This window comes from Chinchilla lanigera, unplaced genomic scaffold (assembly GCF_000276665.1).
Source record: "Chinchilla lanigera isolate Chin_1 unplaced genomic scaffold, ChiLan1.0 scaffold00066, whole genome shotgun sequence".
Taxonomy (NCBI): domain Eukaryota; kingdom Metazoa; phylum Chordata; class Mammalia; order Rodentia; family Chinchillidae; genus Chinchilla; species Chinchilla lanigera.
Window position 1 is genome coordinate 9,462,031 of NW_004955467.1, and position 20,389 is coordinate 9,482,419.

At 50.0% G+C, this 20,389-nt stretch overlaps 2 protein-coding genes across 9 annotated transcripts in view; one reads left to right on the top strand and one right to left on the bottom strand.

Annotated features, from left to right (window-relative positions):
* The window catches only part of Zbtb4 (zinc finger and BTB domain containing 4), an 18,072-nt gene extending 9,608 nt beyond the window's left edge, over positions 1-8,464 (top strand). For both annotated transcript variants that reach the window (XM_005399488.2, XM_013522210.1), the window contains exons 2-4: positions 1,648-1,718; positions 2,218-3,266; positions 3,922-8,464. In XM_005399488.2, the coding sequence (XP_005399545.1) occupies positions 2,227-3,266; positions 3,922-5,869 (2,988 nt within the window). In that variant the 5' untranslated portion in view covers positions 1,648-1,718; positions 2,218-2,226 and the 3' untranslated portion in view covers positions 5,870-8,464. The remainder of the gene's footprint in view (positions 1-1,647; positions 1,719-2,217; positions 3,267-3,921) is intronic.
* Positions 8,465-9,931: 1,467 nt separating this feature from the next.
* On the bottom strand, positions 9,932-20,340 carry Chrnb1 (cholinergic receptor, nicotinic, beta 1 (muscle)). 7 transcript variants are annotated; one of them, XM_005399490.1, is made up of 11 exons: positions 20,186-20,340; positions 19,957-20,096; positions 19,297-19,341; positions 18,128-18,237; positions 17,891-17,999; positions 17,370-17,517; positions 16,915-17,124; positions 12,563-12,786; positions 11,540-11,712; positions 11,032-11,182; positions 9,932-10,733 (listed from the first exon to the last, which is right to left on the bottom strand). In XM_005399490.1, exons 1-11 carry the CDS (start codon positions 20,241-20,243, stop codon positions 10,593-10,595), a joined length of 1,509 nt encoding a protein of 502 aa, XP_005399547.1. In that variant the 5' UTR covers positions 20,244-20,340; the 3' UTR covers positions 9,932-10,592. The 7 variants fall into 7 exon arrangements, with proteins under 7 accessions (XP_005399547.1, XP_005399550.1, XP_005399548.1 ...); XM_013522233.1 differs by having other exon boundaries at positions 10,641-10,733; positions 11,540-11,618; XM_005399493.2 differs by lacking the exon at positions 19,957-20,096.
* Positions 20,341-20,389: the final 49 nt, after the last annotated feature.

The window sequence follows — 20,389 nt, forward strand, 5'->3', positions numbered from 1 at the left end:
AATGCTGAGATTATATTCATGAGCCACAACACCTAACCCTTGGCTCATTTTTTGAGATTAACTTGCTAAGTATACCAGTGTGGTCTTGAACTTGGAATCTTCTTGCTTCATTGTCTCAGATTACTGGGCATATAGGCCTGTGCCACCAGGGCTGGCTCAGAGCTATCTTACAGTGCATATGAAGTGGGCTATTACAGGGGGAAGGATTTTTTAAAATTTTGTCTGTTTTTTGGGGGGACAGGGTCTCTCTATGTTTAGGCTGGCCTTGATGTTACTATGTAGCCCAGACTGGTCTTAAACTCATGGTGACCCTCCTGTCTCACCCTCCCAAGTGCTGGGATTATAGGCCTGCACCACCACACGCAGCGGGAAGGCCTTTTAGTCCAAGTAGTATGGGTAATAAATAGGAAAAGAATATTTTTCAGGGGGCTGGGGATTTAGCTCAGGGGCACAGCGCCTGCCTGGCAAGTGCAAGGTCGAGAGTTCGAACCCCGGTACCGGAAAAAAAAACCAAAAAAAAAAAAGAATATTTTTCAGGTGGTGGGAATTGGATGTGCTAACTCATGATGCAGGATTCCTCTGAGGATGTGTGATGCGGGCCATTTGGAAGGATGCTCGCTGTCCCCAAAGAGATCAGAGCCCTCAGCTGTGTGCTCCCTGAATGAGGGGACTGAGTTCTCAGATCAGCAGACCTGGATCCTTGAAAGGCCCAACTTGTTATTCCTGGCTCTGGGTCACTTTGCATAAGGCACTTGTATAGCTTTGGAATTCAGATCTTCAGCTGAAAAATGGGAACCCAAGATCCTACCATGCCCTCAGGGGAAACAGCTGTGACGTGCTCTCTGTACTAGTAACCGCCATAGCTCATATTTGGGTTGCCTGCTATTCCTTTTTGATAAGCCTCCCAGCAAGAGGTGAGGTAGGGGTTGTGCTTCTGTCCCTTTCATAAACCAGAATCCTCAGGCCACCAGATCTCAGAGTAAGGAGTGGAACACAAGTCTCACTCCTAGCCCGGGGGCCTTGCCTGTGCCCTGTGGAGATGGGCATGTGCCTGAGTCAGTGGTCTTCAGTGGTCACCTGGCATCCAGGCCAAAACCCTCTATAGCATTTATGGGGGTAATTATATAAGAAGGTCCTTTCATAATTTGAATACCTAGCAGCTTGGTCCAGTAAAAACCTCATGAAAATCTATTTTGATATGTAATGAAACCCATTGTGATAAAAAACAAATAAACATGCAAGTCTTTGATTTTTTTTGAACCCCAAAGTTGGGCCAGAGATTTGAGGGTGATCTGACAAAGCTCCCTGAGCCTAGAGAATGGAAATGTGCTGCTATATTGTTTGGAGGTAAATTGTGAATATGTATGCAAATTATCTTGTTGCTGTTACACCTTGGGGCCAACAAAATAAGACTCTGCAATAATCTGTGTGACCTCCGAGAGCTGATTGGGCATAGCTAAACAAAGAACCAGCCAGAGTCTCCTCAAGGGGATCAGGGTCTGCAGAGCTTTGCAGGTGTCCCCTCTGACCCTGACCACTGCACCACTGCCTACTTCCTGGGGACTTTTCCTTCCTTGTTCCCATCCTGAGGACTGTTTTTTGCCTCTTCCTCGCAAATCCCCTGACATGGTTTCTGTTTCTCCATAGAAGGAAGAGGCCAGGCAGAAGGAACTCGCTGAGCCACCCACTACTCCACTCCATGTTGGCTGTGCTCTCAGGTGAGAGGGTGCTGAGGGGATTCCAGCAGGGAAAAATTAGACCTAAGGTAGCAGGCCAGCAAGGGTAGCCATTTTGTGCAGGTGAGGGAATGCTGGGAAATAATAGTTGTAGGGCTTCCTCCTCCTTCTAGTGAGAGAGGTTTCCATTGTTTACTTTGCTAATCTGTAACCTCGGGGCTCATGACCCCTTGACCTTCACCATACCTGAGGTATCCTTGGCTTCTTCTAGCCCCATACATTTTTGGGGTTTTTAAAAGTTTTTTCTATTTTTAGACAAACTAGTCTAAAATATACTCCATATTTTAGACATATTAGTCTTGGACATTGCCCAAACTTGGGTAGCTAAGGATTAACACCTGATTTCTGTGACTTGAAATTATTCTTCTACAAGTTTCTGACCAGCAGCCTCTGACCTCCCACTTCATCTTCCTGGTCTCAGAGGCCCCTGCCCTCTGCCCAGCCTCTGAGACTCTCCCTGACCTCTTCTCCCCGTGTCTAGGCTGGCGCCATGCCCCCCCCTGCAGAGGTGACGGACCCATCCCATGCCCCCGCCGTCCTACGCCAGCTCAATGAGCAGCGGCTCCGTGGCCTCTTCTGTGACGTCACCCTCATAGCCGGAGACACCAAGTTCCCTGCTCACCGCAGCGTCCTGGCTGCCTCTAGTCCCTTCTTCAGAGAGGCCCTGCTAGCTTCAGGCCCACTGCCTCTCCCACCAGTTACGGGGGGCTCAGCTCCCAACCCTTTGACCACCACAGCTGCCTCTTCCTCCTCTTCCTCTTCCTCCTCCTCGCCCCCTCCAGCCTCTCCCCCGGCTTCATCCCCACCCCGTGTCCTGGAGCTGCCCGGGGTTCCAGCAGCTGCCTTCTCCGATGTCCTCAACTTCATCTATAGTGCCCGGCTTGCCCTCCCTGGAGGTGGAGGGGACGGGGCAGCTGTGGCAGAGATTGGAGCACTGGGACGGCGTCTGGGCATCTCCCGTCTGCAGGGTCTGGGGGAGGGAGGGGATGCCTGGGTACCTCCTACCCCAGCCCCCATGGCCTCCTCACAGCCTGAAGAGGACAGCTTTGGCCCTGGGCCTAGGCCAGATGGAGAGTGGGAGGGTGACAGGGCTGAGGCCCAGGCCCCTGACTCACAGCCCTCCTTCCCCCGGCGGCCCCTTCCTTGCCCCCAATGTGGAAAAAGCTTCATCCATCCCAAGCGGCTGCAGACTCACGAGGCCCAGTGTCGACGGGGGGCCAGCACTCAGGGCTCTGCAGGGCTGGGAACTGGGGGCTCTGGCCCTGGTGGTCCTGCAGGAGTGGATGCCTCAGCCCTGCCTCCAACAGTGGGCTTCCGAGGTGGCCCTGAACATGTGGTGAAGGTGGTGGGCGGCCACGTGCTGTATGTGTGTGCAGCCTGCGAGCGTTCCTACGTGACCCTGTCCAGCCTGAAGCGCCACAGCAATGTACACTCCTGGCGGAGGAAGTACCCCTGCCGCTACTGTGAGAAGGTCTTCGCCCTGGCTGAGTACCGCACCAAGCATGAGGTGTGGCACACTGGGGAGCGTCGGTGAGTGGCCTGGGGCCAGGGGCAGGGGGCGGGCTCAAGAGTTGGTACTCAAGGACGAAGAGCCAGGCCACAGGGACAGAGGAGGGAATGTACAGAGTGTGGGGCCTAGAAAGTCACCTTGCGTCTGGCCTGTTTACACCAGGCCTCTGCGCACTGTCTCTCCCCACAGCGCTTCCCTCCAGCCTCTCAGCTCCTCCAGCTGATGTATATCAGCACCTCACCTGCCACGCCTGGCTTGGTGCTTTGGCAAAGGCCATGAAAGAAAAACGTTGCCCCCACAGGCGAAAACTATGGGAGCACAGGCACGTCTACCAGTCCTTCATAACAGGACCTGGCATTTCAGTAGAGCGCGCCTGTTCATAAGTCATTTCTCCATCCTGTCATTCATGCTTCAGAAGGCTTGGTGGATTAGGAGTGTGACTAATCCCAGTTCACAGATGAACCCCCTGAGGCCAATAGTCACACATCAGCAGGGGCACTGAGATGGGACCGGTGCTCCTTCTGAGGCTGGCAGGGTGAAGCAAGCAGCATGAAGCGGGTGTGTAGGTGCCTCAGAGGGTTCTAGGTCTGAGGGCTGCTGAGGATGTGGGAAGCCAAGGCCATTTCCAGGACTTGACTCAAGCGGCTCTCTTTCTGCCCTGTTCCTTCCTGTAAGGTATCAGTGCATCTTCTGCTGGGAGACCTTTGTCACCTATTATAACCTGAAGACCCACCAGCGAGCCTTCCACGGCATTAGCCCAGGCCTCCTCGCCAGTGAGAAGACACCCAATGGAGGCTACAAGCCCAAGCTCAATACCCTCAAGCTGTACCGCCTGCTCCCCATGCGGGCAGCCAAGCGGCCCTACAAGACCTACAGCCAGGGAGCCCCTGACGGGCCCCTTTCACCAAGCCTCCACACACCGGCCCCTGCAGCAATGCCAGCCAGCCCCCCGTCTGTGCCCCCACCTGCCCTGGAACCTGGCCCACCACCTTCTGTCATCACCTTTGCTCACCCGGCTCCCTCGGTCATTGTCCGCGGAGGCAGCAGCAGTGGGGGAGTAGGGGGTGGGACGACCAGCGCAGGAGGGTCCCAGGCTGCCTCCGTCATCACTTACACTGCTCCCCCAAGGCCCCCGAAGAAACGAGAGTACCCACCTCCCCCCGCTGAACCTGCAGCAACACCCACCAGCCCAGCCACCACCATCAGCCCCGCCACGGCCGCAGGACCAGCCACAGCCATGGAGGAGGCCAAGGGCAGGAATCCAAGGGCTGGGAGGACTCTGACTTACACGGCCAAGCCAGTGGGTGGGACTGGTGGGGGTGGGGCCCCGCCCACAGGGCCAGCTCGGGGCCCCTCTCATCTACAGTCACCACCTCCACTGTGTCAGATCACTGTGCGAATTGGGGAGGAGGCCATTGTCAAGCGCCGGATCTCAGAAACTGACCTGCGTCCTGGGGAGCTGAGTGGAGAGGAGTTGGAGGAGAGCGAAGAGGAGGAGGAAGAGGAAGAGGAAGATGACGAGGAGGAGGAGGAGGAGGAAGAAGACTCAAAGGCTGGGGGGGAGGACCAGTTATGGAGGCCCTACTACTCATACAAGCCTAAGCGCAAGGCTGGAGCTGCCAACGGGGGTGGCGGTGGGACTGGCGGGATGCCACGAGGGCGCAGGCCAACACGCTGGAGGCAAAAGCTGGAACGGAGGGGCTGGGAGGAGACGCCAGCAGTGGAGAGCCCAGCAGGGCGTGCCCGGAGCGAGCGGAGGCACCGATGTGGAGACTGTGCCCAGACCTTTGCCACCCTTAGAAAGCTTCGAAAGCACCAGGAGGCCCACAGTGGGGGCTCCCACAGCTCTCGGTCTGCACGGAGGGCTTCCACCCGTTTCACCTGCCCGCACTGCACCAAGGTGTGCAAGACGGCAGCTGCCCTGAGCCGCCATGGGCAGAGGCATGCTTCTGAGCGGCCCGGGGGCACCCCCACACCTGTCATCGCCTATTCCAAGGGCAGCACAGGCACCAGGCCTGGGGATGTCAAAGAGGAGGCCCCCCAGGAGATGCAAGTGTCCTCGTCCAGCGGGGAGGCAGGTGGTGGGAGTGCTGCTGCTGAAGAAGCTCCCGAAACCGCCTCACTCCAGGACCCTGTCATCTCCGGGGGTGAGGAGCCCCCAGTGGCAGGGATGGGTAGCTATGTGTACCCGCCTGTGCAAGAATTTCCACTGGCCCTGATAGGAGGCAGCCGGGAGCCTGGTGGAGGTAGAGGGAAATCTGGGAGTGAGGGGCTGGTGGGGGGTTCAGAGGGGGACCGGATGGAGGGGATGGGGGCTGCCAAAGTCACCTTCTACCCTGAGCCCTACCCACTTGTCTATGGTCCCCAGCTCCTTGCTGCCTACCCTTACAACTTCAGCAACTTGGCTGCTCTCCCAGTTGCTCTCAACATGGTCCTACCTGATGAGAAGGGTGGAGGAGCCCTTCCCTTCCTGCCAGGGGTCTTTGGCTACACAGTGAATCCTCAAGCGGCACCCGCTGCTCCCCCAACTCCACCTCCCCCAACCCTTCCTCCACCAGTTCCCCCTAAGGGAGAAGGGGAAAGGGCAGGGGTTGAGAGAACCCAGAAGGGAGATGTAGGGTGAGGTCTAGGGCAGACTCCCTTTCACCAAATGCCACCCGCCCTGAACCTCCCACCACTACCAGCTCCCTGGCCTCCCTGCCCTTCAGGAGCCCTGCCACATCTTTGTGCAGGGACTCGAGGGCCCCTGGAGCTCAGGGGTCAGGCTGCTTTGCGTGAGATTGTAGTTTTCCCATCTCTTGGGAAGGGATCTTTGGTGGTTCCCCTCTCGATCTTCCTCCAGGGAATGGTCCCCATGAGGGGCAGGGCCAGCTCCCGTCCCTTCTCTAGCCCTCGGGGCAACTGAGCAATATATACTTACCTGAATCTCTACTCACAGCCCCCACCAGCTCTGAATGTCTAACCTGCTCCCCTGATTCGTAAATCCAGGGGGAAACCATCTCTCTTGCCTAAAGATCCCCCTCGTTCTGAAGCTTTCTCTAAGCCTTCCCTAGATGCTTCCTAGCACATTCCATTCTTTGTGGCCCAGGGCCTGGACCAGACCATTGTGATACTCAACCTACCCACATGGGAGCATGGCTTTGGATTCCGTTCTTCCCAAGGGTGGGTTTCTTTGTCCCCGTTTCCTTCACATCAAGACGGCATGCCTTCCTTGGCTTCCATGCCTTTGGATCTTCCATGTTCTTTCCTGTATTCCTAGGCCTTGGAGATGGCCTCACCCAACCCAGGTCAAGGAGGTGTAGAGGGGAGGGCTACCCCTCTGTTCCATGGCTGAGCATTTTTCCAGCCCAGGGCAGGGAAGTCTTGACCTTCAAGTCCAGTGATCCCCAGATTCTTCCAAGGCAAAGAGGTGAATAGGTCACACATCTTTCTGCCTTTAAATAGGGCCTCTTCTGGGCTAAGTCAGATTTGTGGGCCAGGAGGGAAGAGCTCTATATGGTATGGAGAAAGGAAGCTATTTTCTTCTTTTTTTCCTTTTTTTTTCCCTTCCTTCTTTTACTTCTTTTTTATTTATTTCCTGATGGTTTCTCCCATACTAGACCAAATAGCCAGAAAAATGATGGGGGTTGAGTGGGTGGAAGGTAAGCCCAAGATTTGCACATAACCTTCCATCCTTACCTTTACCCCTGTCTTCCCAAGTGTGGCTCTTCTCATCACTCCAGATGGTTTTGGGGTAACCATCCTACTCTCCTGGTGGGCTTTGGGGTATTCCCACCAATTTTCCCTCCAAAAGAGCACCTTACACCCCAGCTTTGACTCAGTTCCCCACACCCAAAGATCCCAACCTAGGGATGGGGTGCAGGGACCTTAAATAGTCCCTAATCCCTAATTTGCACTAGTTAACCCTGGTCAGGGGTCCCTATATTTCCTTCCAGTGGGGGAGATGAAGAAATGTTTGCTCCTAATTCTCTTTGAAGACAGGGCCTCCCTGCTCTGTGATTGGCTGAACATTTCCCATCCCACTCACCTCTCCAACAAAACAAAACAAAACAAAAGAGCTCATAAAGGGAGAGCCAGTTGGGGGAGCAAATTTGACAAATGGGAATTAGAGGAGTGCAGTTTTAAAAGGGGGGAAGTTTGTTGTCATCCAAATGGCAGCCTTTCTCCCAACTACTGTTTTTAGGGGCCAAGATGGCTGCCTTCTCAGGAACTGCTGAGAGGGCAAGATCATGGCTTTTGGAGGGAGGTGAATTTGGGGAGGACGAGGAGCATCCCCTTGCCTCCTCCTACCCTCCCCACCCATGGGAAGGGGAGGTGTCTGACAGGCTCCCTGAATGTTAATCACGGAGGAATCACTCCTTCATTCCTCCTCTGTCTCTTTGCACTTTTCTTGGTCTTGGCCACAGCCTGAGTGAAGAATTTCCTACTGAATGTACCAACTTCCAATTTTTAAGGAGGAAAAAGTTTCAAACGGGAAAAAATGCAAAAAAAAAAAAAAAAAAAAAAAAAAAAAAAAATCACAAAAACTCCCACAAATCTTGTTTCTGGCACTTTAGAAAAACTGCGAAAAATACATAATAAAGACATATATCTACACACAAATTATATATATATCTCTATCCAGCGGAACAACAAGAGACTGAGGACAGCCTAGAGGCAAGGGACAGATATAATGACAGTCCCCCACCCCTTCACCTGCACTCCTCTGAAGCAAACAGGCACAGGAGAATGGAAGAGGTTGAGAATGGACCGGGGAATTTGAATTTCAGAATAGCTCAAAATTCCAAAACCATGGACATTTTGGAAGAAGTGAGATTGTAAGCATTTATTTTTTTTTTTTTGAAAATATGACTAAGGAAAATAATGTCCAGAATTTGGTGGTTCTGGACAACAAATGGGATTGTGGCGAAGTAGAGATTAAAATATGTATTTGAGCTGGGGGATTTGAATATCGTTGAGTTGGGGCTTTGCAATTTTGTGATTTGAAAATAATCTAGTTTTGTCAGTTTGTGCCCTCTTTCCCCGTGTTCCCTGGGAAGAAGGGTGACGGCAGGGGGGGAACGCCACTGGTTCTGTGCCACAGCACGCAAGAATTAGAATTCCACCGATTCTAGCTCTATATGTAGTGAGGACCCAGATTTAGAGAAATTGACCAATATTTATCTCCGCATTTGTGTGTGTGTCCAACTCTCTAGGCCAATAAACCAACAAGACAAAAGAACTGTGCACTGTGCGCCACAGTGGGAGGCAAGGTGCTGTCACTTGTGTGGCTGGTGGGTCCGGGGGGAAGATGTGGTGTCCTTGTCCCACAGGGGCCCTGGGAATTTTAGTCCTATTCCCCCTCTTAAGACAACTTTCAGGAGTTGAGTAGGTGCAAGGCTTGGTGCAAGCAGTTTTTTTTTGAGGCTTGATTAGGCGCGTCACTGTAATTGCTATAGCCACTAGGTCCCAGTTGACTTTCATCTGACCTCCAGACACAAACATTAACTCAGTCCACCTCATACAGCCTTCTGTGTACAACCCTGGGTGCAAGATTGGTAGCCTTACTCAGGAGGCTGAGGCAGGAGGATCTCTATGAGTTCAAGGCCAGTTCAAGGCCAAAAAAAAAAGATTGGTATCCTTGAACAGTTTTGTCTTAAGCCAGGCCCAACCCTTTTTCCTGTTTGAAAGTTAACTAATGCACAAAATGTGTGATGGCCACAAGAGACATGACCTTTTTCCACTTTTTTTTTTTTTTTTTTTTTTGTCTTTCATTTCAGGAATTTCAGGGGTGTGATAGATTTCCCATGTCAGTGTCTCCTGGATTTGTTTTGGGTACCAGGAATCAAACTTAGGACCTCGCGCCTGCCAGACAGATGCTTGTGCCACTGAGCTGTCTCTCCAGCCCTCTTTTCCCACTCTTTACTTTTTCATTGGCTTCATCTCTGTCTGCCTTTTCTTCCCCTATCATTTCTAGTATTATGGAAGAATGGACAGGTAAAATGAAGTTTGTTAGGTGAATGGGGGCTTTGTGGAACTTCGGCACAAATACCTTTACCAGAGCAGGCAGTTACTAATCAATAATTTGCTGCCAACAGAATCGGTTCTGGTATTATTATATATAATTTTTTTTTTTTTTTCAAGAGAAGCCAGGAATCCAAATGTCTCAGTGAAATATAAAAAAACTTTTTTTGAGACAGGGTCTCACTGCAGTTCAGGCTGGCCTTGAACTCACTATGTAGCCCAGGATGGTCTCAAACTTACAGCAGTCTTCCTGCCTCAGCCTCCCGAGTGCTGAGATTTAAAAAAAAATTTTGAGACAGGGTTTTGCTATGTAGTTCAGGCTGGCCTTGAACTCTCTATGTTGCCCCAGCTGGCCTCGAACTCAGTGATCCTCCTGCCTCAGCCTCCTGAGTGCTGGATTACAGGCAAGTGCCACCACTTGCCTCCAAATTTTAAAAGTAGTAAGCTTACTGAAATGTGAAACTTTTTTTGTTTTTTTTTTTTTGTCTTTTTGAGACAGGGCCTCCCTATGCAGTTTAGGCTGGCATTGAGCTCACTTTGTAGCCCAGGCAGGTCACAAACTCACAATGATCCTCCTGCTTCAGCCTCTCAAATGCTGGGACTATAGGCCTGCTCACGCCACCACAGCTGGCTGTGAAATGTGAAACTGTACAGACCAACAATATGGGCCACCCAAAACACACCCTTTGGTAAACTCATATATATTATTATGGTATATACCATAGGACATATATTTTCATTAGTTTCATTTTACAGATGTGGAAACAGATACAGATCAGTTTGGTAGTTTGACCACCAAAGGTGGAAGTTGAATGGGAGTCTTTAAAATGCATTTTTTTTTCTTTTCACATTGCAGATACAGCCTTTTAGAAAATTTTTTCCCTCCCCATCCTAGATGTAGTATTCATTACAAAAGATAATTATAGAAAGGTTTAAAAAAAAGCCTACTCCCAACATGCAAATGTAGGCACTGTTAACTGGTGTATTTCCTTCCAGAAATTTTCTCCCTCAGTGTTCAACAAATGTTCAGCACTTACTGTGGGGTCAGGACCTCTGCAGGGAGCTGGGACATGACAATGAAAAAGACATATGCTGCCTTCATAAGGCTTACATTCTAGTTCATGCTCTTTGTTCTGCATCATTGGGCATGTAGGTGTTATCCAAAGGAGCTTCCTCGGTACCCCAGAAAGTAAACAGCTGTTATGCACATCAGGTGGGGCCAAGGCACCCTGACAGCTGCCAGAGGCAAAATAATAGGGCTGGATTTCTAGTGAAAGCAGAGAGGGGTAGTACCAAACTCTCAGTTTAACTGGCTGAGGACTTGGAACTTGGCCCCTCAGTCTTCAAGGAAAGGGGTCGGGAGGGGGCAAGTGGTAGGTGGCATCTAGGAAAATGACAAGGGTCCCGACGCTCGTGAAGATGATGAAGGTCCACAAGAAGAGGCGATCCACTACCATGGCCACAAACTGCCAATCCTCCTTCAACTGGGATTAGGCAGAGGAAACCTCCTGAGCTCCAGACCCTGACCGCAGGGGAGCCCACCCCCACAACTCTATACCCCACTGGGGTTTTCCTACCCCAGGTCTGGGAAAAGTCCTGGCAGTGTAAAAGGAGAGTAAGTCTTGGAGACAAATGCTAGCAATCAGTCGGAAAGTAGGGGGCGGGACCACACGAACAAGCCTCCTAATCAGAAGCGGAATTGGTGCTAGGGGCGGAACCCGAATTTAGAGGTGGAGCCAAAATAACCGAGGTCTTGCCCTGCTCCACCCTCACTGAACTTACTGCGTCATAGTCCTCTTGTTCCTGCAGCTGTCTAGCGATGTAGCTGATCGAGGAAACAACCTCACGTAGCTCGGGAGGCAGCCCCACCACTGCTCGGTTTGGACCATCGATAAATCGTCGCAGGTCCGGGGCAGACAGTTCGGGTTGGAACCTGCAAAAGGCATGACTGGCCACAACACTGGCGCAAAAACAGAATAGCCAACCCCAGTTGCGTAGGCCACACCCCAGCTGTTTCTTTCAACAACCTGCCATTTCCCAAAACCCTAGAGGGCCCTTCAGGGCCACCCCGCCAGCGGTGATCGATCCAGCCTTCTGCACAACTCCATCCACCCGTCTAAAATTGTAGTTGCCACCTTCTCGCAAAGCAAGCTGCTGAAGAAATACTACAACTCCCGTGATGCTCAACAACAACATTTTCCGTAAGCATGATCGGCCAACTTCCGCACAGTCTTCTGGGAACTGTAGTTCCCTCTCTCACTTTCCGGTGGGTGATGGGTGCAGGGCCTACCTGTTGGGTTTGGGGAAGAGAAAATTACACGGCGGCTTCCGAATGAAATATTCATCTGTTCCCCGACCCCAGCCACTTCCTGGAGAAAAAGAGTGAGGGGGCTCCGGTAGCTGGTCTCTGTCAGGTTTGGGTCTCTTCAGACCCAGGTACAGAGGGAGCTTGTGGATGAAGATCTGCAGAGTAGAAGATGCATATTAGAAAGGAGTGTCATGCATTAATACTACAACAGAAGCAGCCAACCACCGCCACTCCTCATGCCCATTGTGGAACATGTGTGCACAGGGTCCAACAGAGCTACACAGACAAGAAAATGCAACCCTTAAGCCTTATGAGGGATGTGTGTGTGTGTGTGTGTGTGTGTGTGTACGTATGTGGTACTGGGGGTTGAACCGTGGGTTGTCCACTAAGCTACATCCCCAGCCCCCCACCTTTGTTTTTTTCTTTTGTTTTGTTTTTTTGTTTTGTTTTGTTTTGTTTTTCTCCGGTACCAGGAACCGAACTCACGACCTTGCGCTTGCCAGGCAAGCACTTTTGCCGCTGAGCTAAATCCCCAGCCCCTTTGTTTTGTTTTTTATTTTGAGACAGGATCTCACTAAGTTGCCCAGCTGAGTTCCAATTTGTAGTTCTCCAGATTCAGCCTCCAAAGGGTGCTGGGACTACAGGTGTGCATCACCACACTGGCTTTAAGAGCTCTTTTGTGGGTTGAGAGGCTTCTGAGAAGTGCTGAGGACTTCCACCCTGATAGTCCCTATCCCTGAGGATGTTTTCCTGGAATCAAAGATGGGCAGTATTGATAAAGAGTATAAGATCTACAAAATGATAAAGATGAGAGAATAAAATTCATTGTGCAGTGTTTCAATAGCCAGCAAGCTTGGGCACTCCAACAGTCTACTCAGGAGCTATAGTTCTACCTAAGGTCTATACACAGGAGGTTGACCTTGGTGGGAAGGGGCAGTGATATCTGGACAAAAAGCCAAGTACTAGGATTGGGAATTAACACAGCTTGGAGGAGCACTCTCTTACCTGACGGACCCAAAGCGGCATTTGGTGGGTGTGGGGTGAGCGGTGATGCAGGTTGAGGACCACCACACTAAAGATGACTGAGAAGGTGACAAGGATCATGGTAAACATGAGATACTTAATAATGATGGGGACCGACAGGGAGGTCTCAGGCACTTTGTCCGCCAGGAGCAGCAGGAACACAGTCAGGGTCAGCAAGGCAAAGATTGAGAGCCCCATCTTCTCTCCTTGGAGGGCAGAGGAGAAGGTAGAAGAATTAGGCTTTCTCACACAGAAATCTATATGGTACAATCAGTGACCATGTTTCCAGCTGGCTCAAAGATAGTTGTTTTTTTGTCTTTGGTGTTTTTCTAGACAGGGTTTCACTGTGTAGTTTGGGCTGGTCTTAAACTTACTATGTAGCTCAGGCTGTCCTTGAACTCACAGCGATTCTCCTGCCTCAGCCTCCTGAGTGCTGGGATTACAAGCATGTGCCACCACTCCTGGCAAAGATAGGGTTTTGGAAGAGCTATTTGCTCACAAATCACCCCCACATTTATTCTCTCAGGCTAGACTTCTCTCCTGAACTCCGGGCTCACATCCTGGCAAGTGCAAGGTCCTGAGTTCAATTCCCGGTACAAAAAAAAAAAAAAAAAAACCACACAAAAATATGCAAGAAAGGAAGGAAAAGAAAAGAAACAAGGAGAAGGCCAATGTAACTAAATGAAATAAGGAAGTAGGGAAATAGGACATGAACTCCAGGAGTGTTAGAAAGGGTTGTAGCCATAGTAAGGACTTTTTTATGCTGGAGATGTGAAGCCATTAGAAAGTTGGAAAGAGGAATGATCTGATCTGATCAAAAATTATCCACCTTTCCACTTGGATGTCCAACAGACAACTTAAACCTAACATGTCCAAAACCTAACTCACAACCAAACTGCTCTTCCAGAGTTTTCCTCATCATAAGGGGCAACTCTGGCTTTCCTAGGCTCAAGACAAATTCTATCAAGTTGGGTGTGGCAGTGCATGCTTGTAATCTCAGCACTTGGGAGGCTGAAGCAGGAGGATTGTTGTGAGTTTGAGACCAGCTCGGGCTACATAGTGAGTTCAAGGCCAGCCTGAACTACATAGTGATACCCTGTCTCAACAAAACAAAACACAACACAACACCACACCACAAAAGAGACAAACTCCATCAAATTGTTCTCAACTCCAGTCTCTTTCTCCCCCTTTGTCCCCTCCCCACAACCCATAGCAAACTCTATTGGCTCTAACTTCAAAGTATGTCCTAAAATTGATGACTTCTCACATCTACCATTCTGGTCCCAACCATTATTCTTTCAGATCTGAATTGTAAATGCTTCCTAACTACTCTGTTTCATCCTTTGACCCCCACTGACCATTCTCAGCACACCAGCCAGACTGATCTTGTTGAAATATAAATCAGAAAAAAAGAAATATAAATCAGATCAGATCATTCCTCTTTCCAACTTTCTAATGGCTTCACATCTCCAGCATAAAAAAGTCCTTACTATGGCTACAACCCTTTCTAACACTCCCGGAGTTCATGTCCTATTTCCCTACTTCCTTATTTCATTTAGTTACACTGGCCTTCTCCTTGTTTCTTTTCTTTTCCTTCCTTTCTTGCATATTTGTGTGTGGTATTTTTTTTTTTTTTTGTACCGGGAATTGAACTCAGGACCTTGCACTTGCCAGGCGGGTGCTTGTGTTGCTGAGCTATACCGCCAGCCCACGTGTGTGGTATTAGGAGGCTAAACTAGTACCTTCACACTAAGCTATATCCCCAGTCCTTTATTTTTATTTTTCACTAAGTCACTAAGTTTCTCAGGCTGGGCTCAAACTTGTGATCCTCCTGCCTTAGCCTTCCAGAGTGCTAGGATTATGGGTGTGCACCACCATGCCTGGCTCCTCCCTGTTTCCTAAATATACAAGGCACCCTCTCACTATAGGGACATGGTATTCGCTATTTCCTTTGCCTGCACATTATTCCCCCAGGTACCTGCCAGGGTCATTCCCTTGCCTCCTTCAAGTCAAAAACTCTCTTTTCAGCGAGATGTTGCTGAGATTTTATTTATTTATTTATTTATTTATTTATTTATTTATTTATTTTTGTCTTTTTGAGATAGGGTCTTGCTATGTAGGTTAGGCTGGCCTTGAGCTCACTTTGTAGCCCAGGTTGGCCTCAAACTTCAACGATCCTCCTGCCTCAGCCTCCCGAGTGCTGGGATTACAGGCGTGCACCACCACGCCCAGCTATTTTTATTTTTAAATTTCATTTCTTTACTTACTCTGTGGTGCTGGGGACCAAACCCAGGGACTTTCACATACTAGGCAAGTCATCCATCACTGAGTTACAGCCTCAGTCCTGTCATCCTATTTTCTTTTCTTTCTTTTTTTTAGACAGGGTCTCACTATGTAGTTCAGACTGGCCTTGAACTCACTATGTAGCCCAGGCTGGGCTCAAACTCACAGCAATTCTCCTGCTTCAACCTCCCAAGTGTTGGGATTATAGGTGTGGGCCACCATGCCAATGCTATTTTTATTTATTTGTTGTTTGTTTATTTTTGCAGTACTGGGGATTGAACTCATGGTCTTTGCACTGAGCTACATCCCCAGCCCTTTTTTATTTTGTGACAAGGTCTTGATAAGTTGTTAAGTAGCCCAGGCTAGGTTTGAACTTTTGATCCTCCTGCTTCAGCTTCCCAGAGTGCTGGTATTACAGGTGTGTGCTACCACACCTGGCTCTTGACATCCAATTTTAAAATTGCAATTTCTATTCCTATTCTTACTTCATAACTCCTCCTTTTTTACTTTATTTTTGTTTAGAACTTGCTGTCTTTTAATATACTATACAACAGACTTACTCCCTCACTAGAAAGTAAATCCCATGAGATCAGGGATTCTTTTAAATTCACTGATATACTCTCAGTGCCTAACACATTATAGTACAACCCAACAACTATAGTTGCACAAATGAAAGGACCAACCAACTTCTGTAGCTCTTTTTAGGAATAATATAAGAATTTGTTGTTATTGCTGTTGTTGTTTGTTTTTTTGAGGCAGGGTCTTCCTATGTAGTTCAGACTGGCCTTGAACTCACTATGTAGCCCAGGTGGGTCTCCAACTTGCAGCGTCCTCCTGCTGTAGTCTCCCAAGTGCTGGGATTACAAGCATGCACCACCACACCCCGCTAGTATAACAGTCTGAAGGCTTTACAAATGAAACAGTATACAAACCAGGACTAGTGGCCCATGGCTATAATCTCAGCACTTGGGAGGCTGAGGCAGGACAACTGATGTAAATTCTAGCACCTGCCTGGCAAGTGCAAGGTCCTGAGTTCGATTCCCAGTACCAAAAACAATCAAAAACAAAGAACAAACCAGAGTTAGAGATATCAGGCCTCTGAATCAGATTGGCACGGACCAGGGTTGGAATTATAATGTTACACTTTCTGTGTGATATCTAACAAGTAATTTATACTCTCTCAGTTTCTTTATTCTATGCTATAAAATGGAAATAACAATTTAGTACTTACCTTGAATAGTTACTGTAAAGATTAGAATTGAGTTAATACATGTAACATGTTAATTGTATTGTTTATAGCAAGTGCTCAAAGATAGTAAAAAATAAAAACAAACAAACACACTTATATAGAACTTACTGGGTCCCAGGGGTAGTTTTATTTTTTTGTTTGTTGTTTTTGTTTTGTTTTTTTGGTTTTTCTCCGGTACTGGGAACCGAACTCATGACTTTGCGCTTGCCAGGCAGGCGCTTTGCCGTTGAGCTAAATCCCCAGCCCCACGTTTTATTAACTCTGTCAATCCTCATAATAATGCTATATGCGGTAGGGACAATGATTATCCCCATTTCCAGAGCAAGAAACTGACAGACATGGAAATTAGGGAATTTGCCCATGAATACTACATTATAATTCCTATAATTCTGTTACTACATTATTTCTCCTGGAGAAGAGTTGATAGTTACTTCCCAGGGAAACAGAAAGTGAAGGTGCTAGAAGGTATCTGAAGAGTGGAGGAAGGGGAGCTTGCTAGGAATGAGGGGAGGGAAGAAGAGAGCCTGCTCAGCCTGGAATTGGTCAGTCAGAGAAGCAGAGAGCCCAGGGCTGAGGAGCTAGGACACTGAACAGAAGAGTTCTGATATCCCTGGGTGAAGGAAGCCAGAAGCAGAGGGGATGCAGAGCCTCAAGTTAGTTCTGCTTGGTGGGAGAGAAATGTGGGGTTGCTGAAGTCCAGTCCACGATGGCGTAGGTTGGCAGGAAAACACTGTCAGGATTAAGGCTAAAGAGGAAGAAGGTAAGCTAATAGAGAAGAGGGCTGAAGTCCCTTCCTCCTTACCTGCATCTGGTGGTAGGTAGAAGACAAAGATGGCCAGGACAGTGATGAGAATGCATGGGGCAATGACGTTGACCAGGTAGAAGAGAGGCTTCCGGCGGATGATGAGGTAGAAGGTGACCTCCTGACGTTGTCCTTCCCTCCCTCCCTTGGGGTCTCCTGGAGGCAGGATTAGTCGAGAGGGCTTGTGGATAATCTCCCATTGGCCATTTTCTGCGGGGAGGGAGGAAGGGGACGCCAGTGTGTGAGCTATCCTCCTCAATACCAACTATGTCACACTCTGCTGGACAGTCCATTTCTACCAAACTTAGTCAAGCCTCACTTTCCATGTTCACAAAGTGTTATCCCCATCTCGCTGACTCCACAGGGTTAGACTGAGCATCCCTGGCAGAGTCTACTTATCTGGGTAGAAACTGGAAATCAGAAAGCCTGGGGATGTGGAAGCCATGTCTACTCACCAATGAAGGTCCCTTCGTGAATATAGATTTCCTGCCGCTCTTGCCCGTCAGGACCCGTGCCTGTCTTCAGGCTGACCTCTGAGCTGTCGTAGCTGTAGGAACTGAACACCATGGTGCAGTTCTGCCAGTCGAAGGGGAAGTAAGTGACCTGGACCAAGAAGGCAGTCATTCCAGTTGTCAGAAAACAGGTCAAGGCTGAGGGAGTTTGGGACTCACCAGAGTTAGGGGGCACCAAGGAGACGAGGATCACTAGGGGAGGTCACAGGGAAGAGGGGTCATGGAGGAACTGGAGGAGGAGTATTAAGGGAGCCCACTGGGGAAATGAGAAGGGTCATGAGGAAGGCTGAATGTCAAAGAAAATAACAGAGAAAAGGACGCTTAAGAGAAAATGAGATGGACAAACGAGAAATGAGGCTAAAAGAATGATGGAAGGGGGATGGGAGCCACCGAGGAGTCAAGATGTCCGGGAGAGTGAGGGTTGCTAAGAGCTCCTTGAGCTGCTCAGGGAGGGGCTCAGGAACCTGAATGCTGCAGCTGCTGCGATAGAGGCCTGGGGGTTGCCAGCGCACTGAGCCATCGGAAGACACCACGACGCTAATGTCCAGAGCCACGTCAAAATTTCCGTCGTTGCTGCAGGGAAGGGGTCCTCACACCTGAGAGCGGGACTAGTCCTTCAAAGTCTCCACCCCACCGATACCACACCCCCTCGAAATCCCGCCCTCGGGCCCCGCCCACCCTCAGCGTGGTAAAGATCCTACTTGTTCAGCAGCACTACATCAGGGAGCCACACAGATTGGGCTGTGATTCGCAGCACATCGATACCATCGTGCTCCGCGGGGTCCCAGCTCAGCCTGTAGTCAGTCCATTCCTAGGGAAGCAGACGCTGAGGGGCTGTTCGGGGCTCCAGGCCCAGGAAAGGAGGGCCAGAGGGGGTGGGCAGTACAGACATGGGCTCTGGGGTCAAGGGGCCTTTTTGTTGCTGGAATCCACATCAGCTAATTTATCCCACTCCCGACCCAGCTCTGGGTCCCAGTTGTTTAGTCCGTAAAAATGAAGAGTTGCACTAGCCATCCTCTAAAGCAGGTTTTCTTTTTTCTTTCTTTCTTTTTTTTGTTTGTTTGTTTTTCTCTTTTTTTGGAGACAGGGTCTCCCTATGCAGCTCAGGCTGGCCTCGGGCTCGAAACAATCCTCCTCCCTCAGCCTCCCCAGTGCTGGGATTACAGGTGTGCGCCACCACGCCCGGCTAAACAGGTTTTCAAACTGCATTTCTCCACTCTTTAGTGAATGATGAGTCAAATTAGTGGCTCCAAACCAGTGTTTTAAAAAATTACAATGAAAAATGCATGTAGAGTAACTTCCATACATATTGTTTCCTAAAGCTTCTGTTTCAGTTATAAACATGTTTTCTGAGGTTATGATTCAAGAAATGCCCCTCCTCGCCAAGCATGGTGGCACATGGCTGTAATCACAGCACTCAGGAGGCTAAGGCAGGAAGATCGCCGCGAGTCTGAGGCCAGCTGGGGCTACAATAGTGAGACCCTGTCTCAAAAAAAAAAAAAAAAATTTCCTCCCCACCTCCGCCCCGGTACTGGAGATTGAACCCAGAACCTTTGCCCCTAACCTGCAACCCTAGATCTTTTTATCTATCTATCTCTTTTTTTTTTTTTTTTTTTTGTACCGGGAATCGAACTCAAGACCTTGTGCTTGCCAGGCAGGAGCTTATATCTATCTATTTATCTATCTATCTATCTATCTATCTATCTAGACAGGGTCTGGCTAAATTGCTCAGGCTGGGCTCAAATTTTTGACCCTCCTGTCTCAGCTTCCCAGAGGGCTGGGATTACAGGACCAGGTTGCACGCCAGGTTTACTCAAGGAGATTGTAAAGGCAGAGGCATGCCCTTCCCCACCCCACCGGATCTTCATACCAGGTCTAAGTACACCTTAGTGCTCATTTCTTCATCCTTCTCGTTCTAAAAGAGAAAAGTTTAAAGGGTAAAGGCGAGGTGAGATGGAGAGAAATGAGGGGTCAGCAGTTCCGCCGCTCTCGGAACACTCCACTCTCTTTGTCCGAGGACCCACCATCTGGGTCCAAGAAGGTGCATTAGTTTAAGTTAGATATAACTCGGCAACAACCCTTTCCGCTGTCGAAGCTCATTCTGCTTACCTACCAACCTGTCTCCAGTCCGGCCTCACGCCTGGTTCTGCCCTGCACCCCACCCACAGCTCATAATCCCTCCAAACCCGCATCTCCGTTAGTCGCTGTGTATTTACTAGTTGAGCACCAGATTCTGCCCCACCATGTCAGAACTTGTGTGTCGCTGTCTGAAGGTCGGTCCCCAGCCCAATTCCACTTCAAGATCTGTCCACAGGCGGGGGCATTGCCCTACCCGGCTCTCCTCTAGGCCACGCCCACAGACTCGTTCATTGGTCTGACTTCTATCCAATCTCCGCTAAAGGCTAGTCCAACTCTCCTCACGACCTTGCGCCAGACCCCGCCCTCAGCCTGACGGTCGGTCCCGCCCTGCGTAAAGCCACGCCCCCAGCGGTCCGGCGGCCGGACCTCAACCCCCAGCGTGCGCCCTCACCAGGCTGATGAGTTGTGCCAGGCTGAGCCCAATGCTAACCCCGACACGGTCTCCCACCTCCCGCGCCGGCCGCACCGAGCTATCATAGCCCGAGAAAAGTTTCTCGCGGAGTTTGCCCTCCACTTCCGAGCCTCGGGCGCCTGTGGGAGGAGAGCATTAAGTGAAGCCCAGGTGCCCGGCCACCACCGTTGCCCCTGTTACTGCCTCTTCGGGGCCCAAACTGACTTACCCGGGGCGATCAGCGCCCCTAGGACCCCGAGCAGCAGCAGCAGTGCCCCTGGGGTCATAGCTTGGACTCGTCGCTGGGTGAGTTCGCTTCGAGAGCCGCCGGGGCGGCCAGCGCAGGGGAAGTGACGAGGCGCCCGGGAATGTGCACCTGTTGTTGGGGGGCAGCCGCCAGCCCACCCGCCCCGCCTCCGCGACTTGGTCCTGC

What these genes read in the sequence shown, in the direction of transcription:
- Chrnb1 (XM_005399490.1), bottom strand. Translation starts at nt 20,243, where the DNA reads ATGACCCCAGGGGCACTGCTGCTGCTGCTCGGGGTCCTAGGGGCGCTG. An exon ending in TGGCACAACTCATCAGCCTG is followed by an intron (nt 19,342 to 19,956) that starts GTGAGGGCGCAC and finishes TTTCTCTTTTAG; the next exon opens with AACGAGAAGGATGAAGAAAT. An exon ending in TGCCGCTTTGGGTCCGTCAG is followed by an intron (nt 11,713 to 12,562) that starts GTAAGAGAGTGC and finishes TCTACTCTGCAG; the next exon opens with ATCTTCATCCACAAGCTCCC.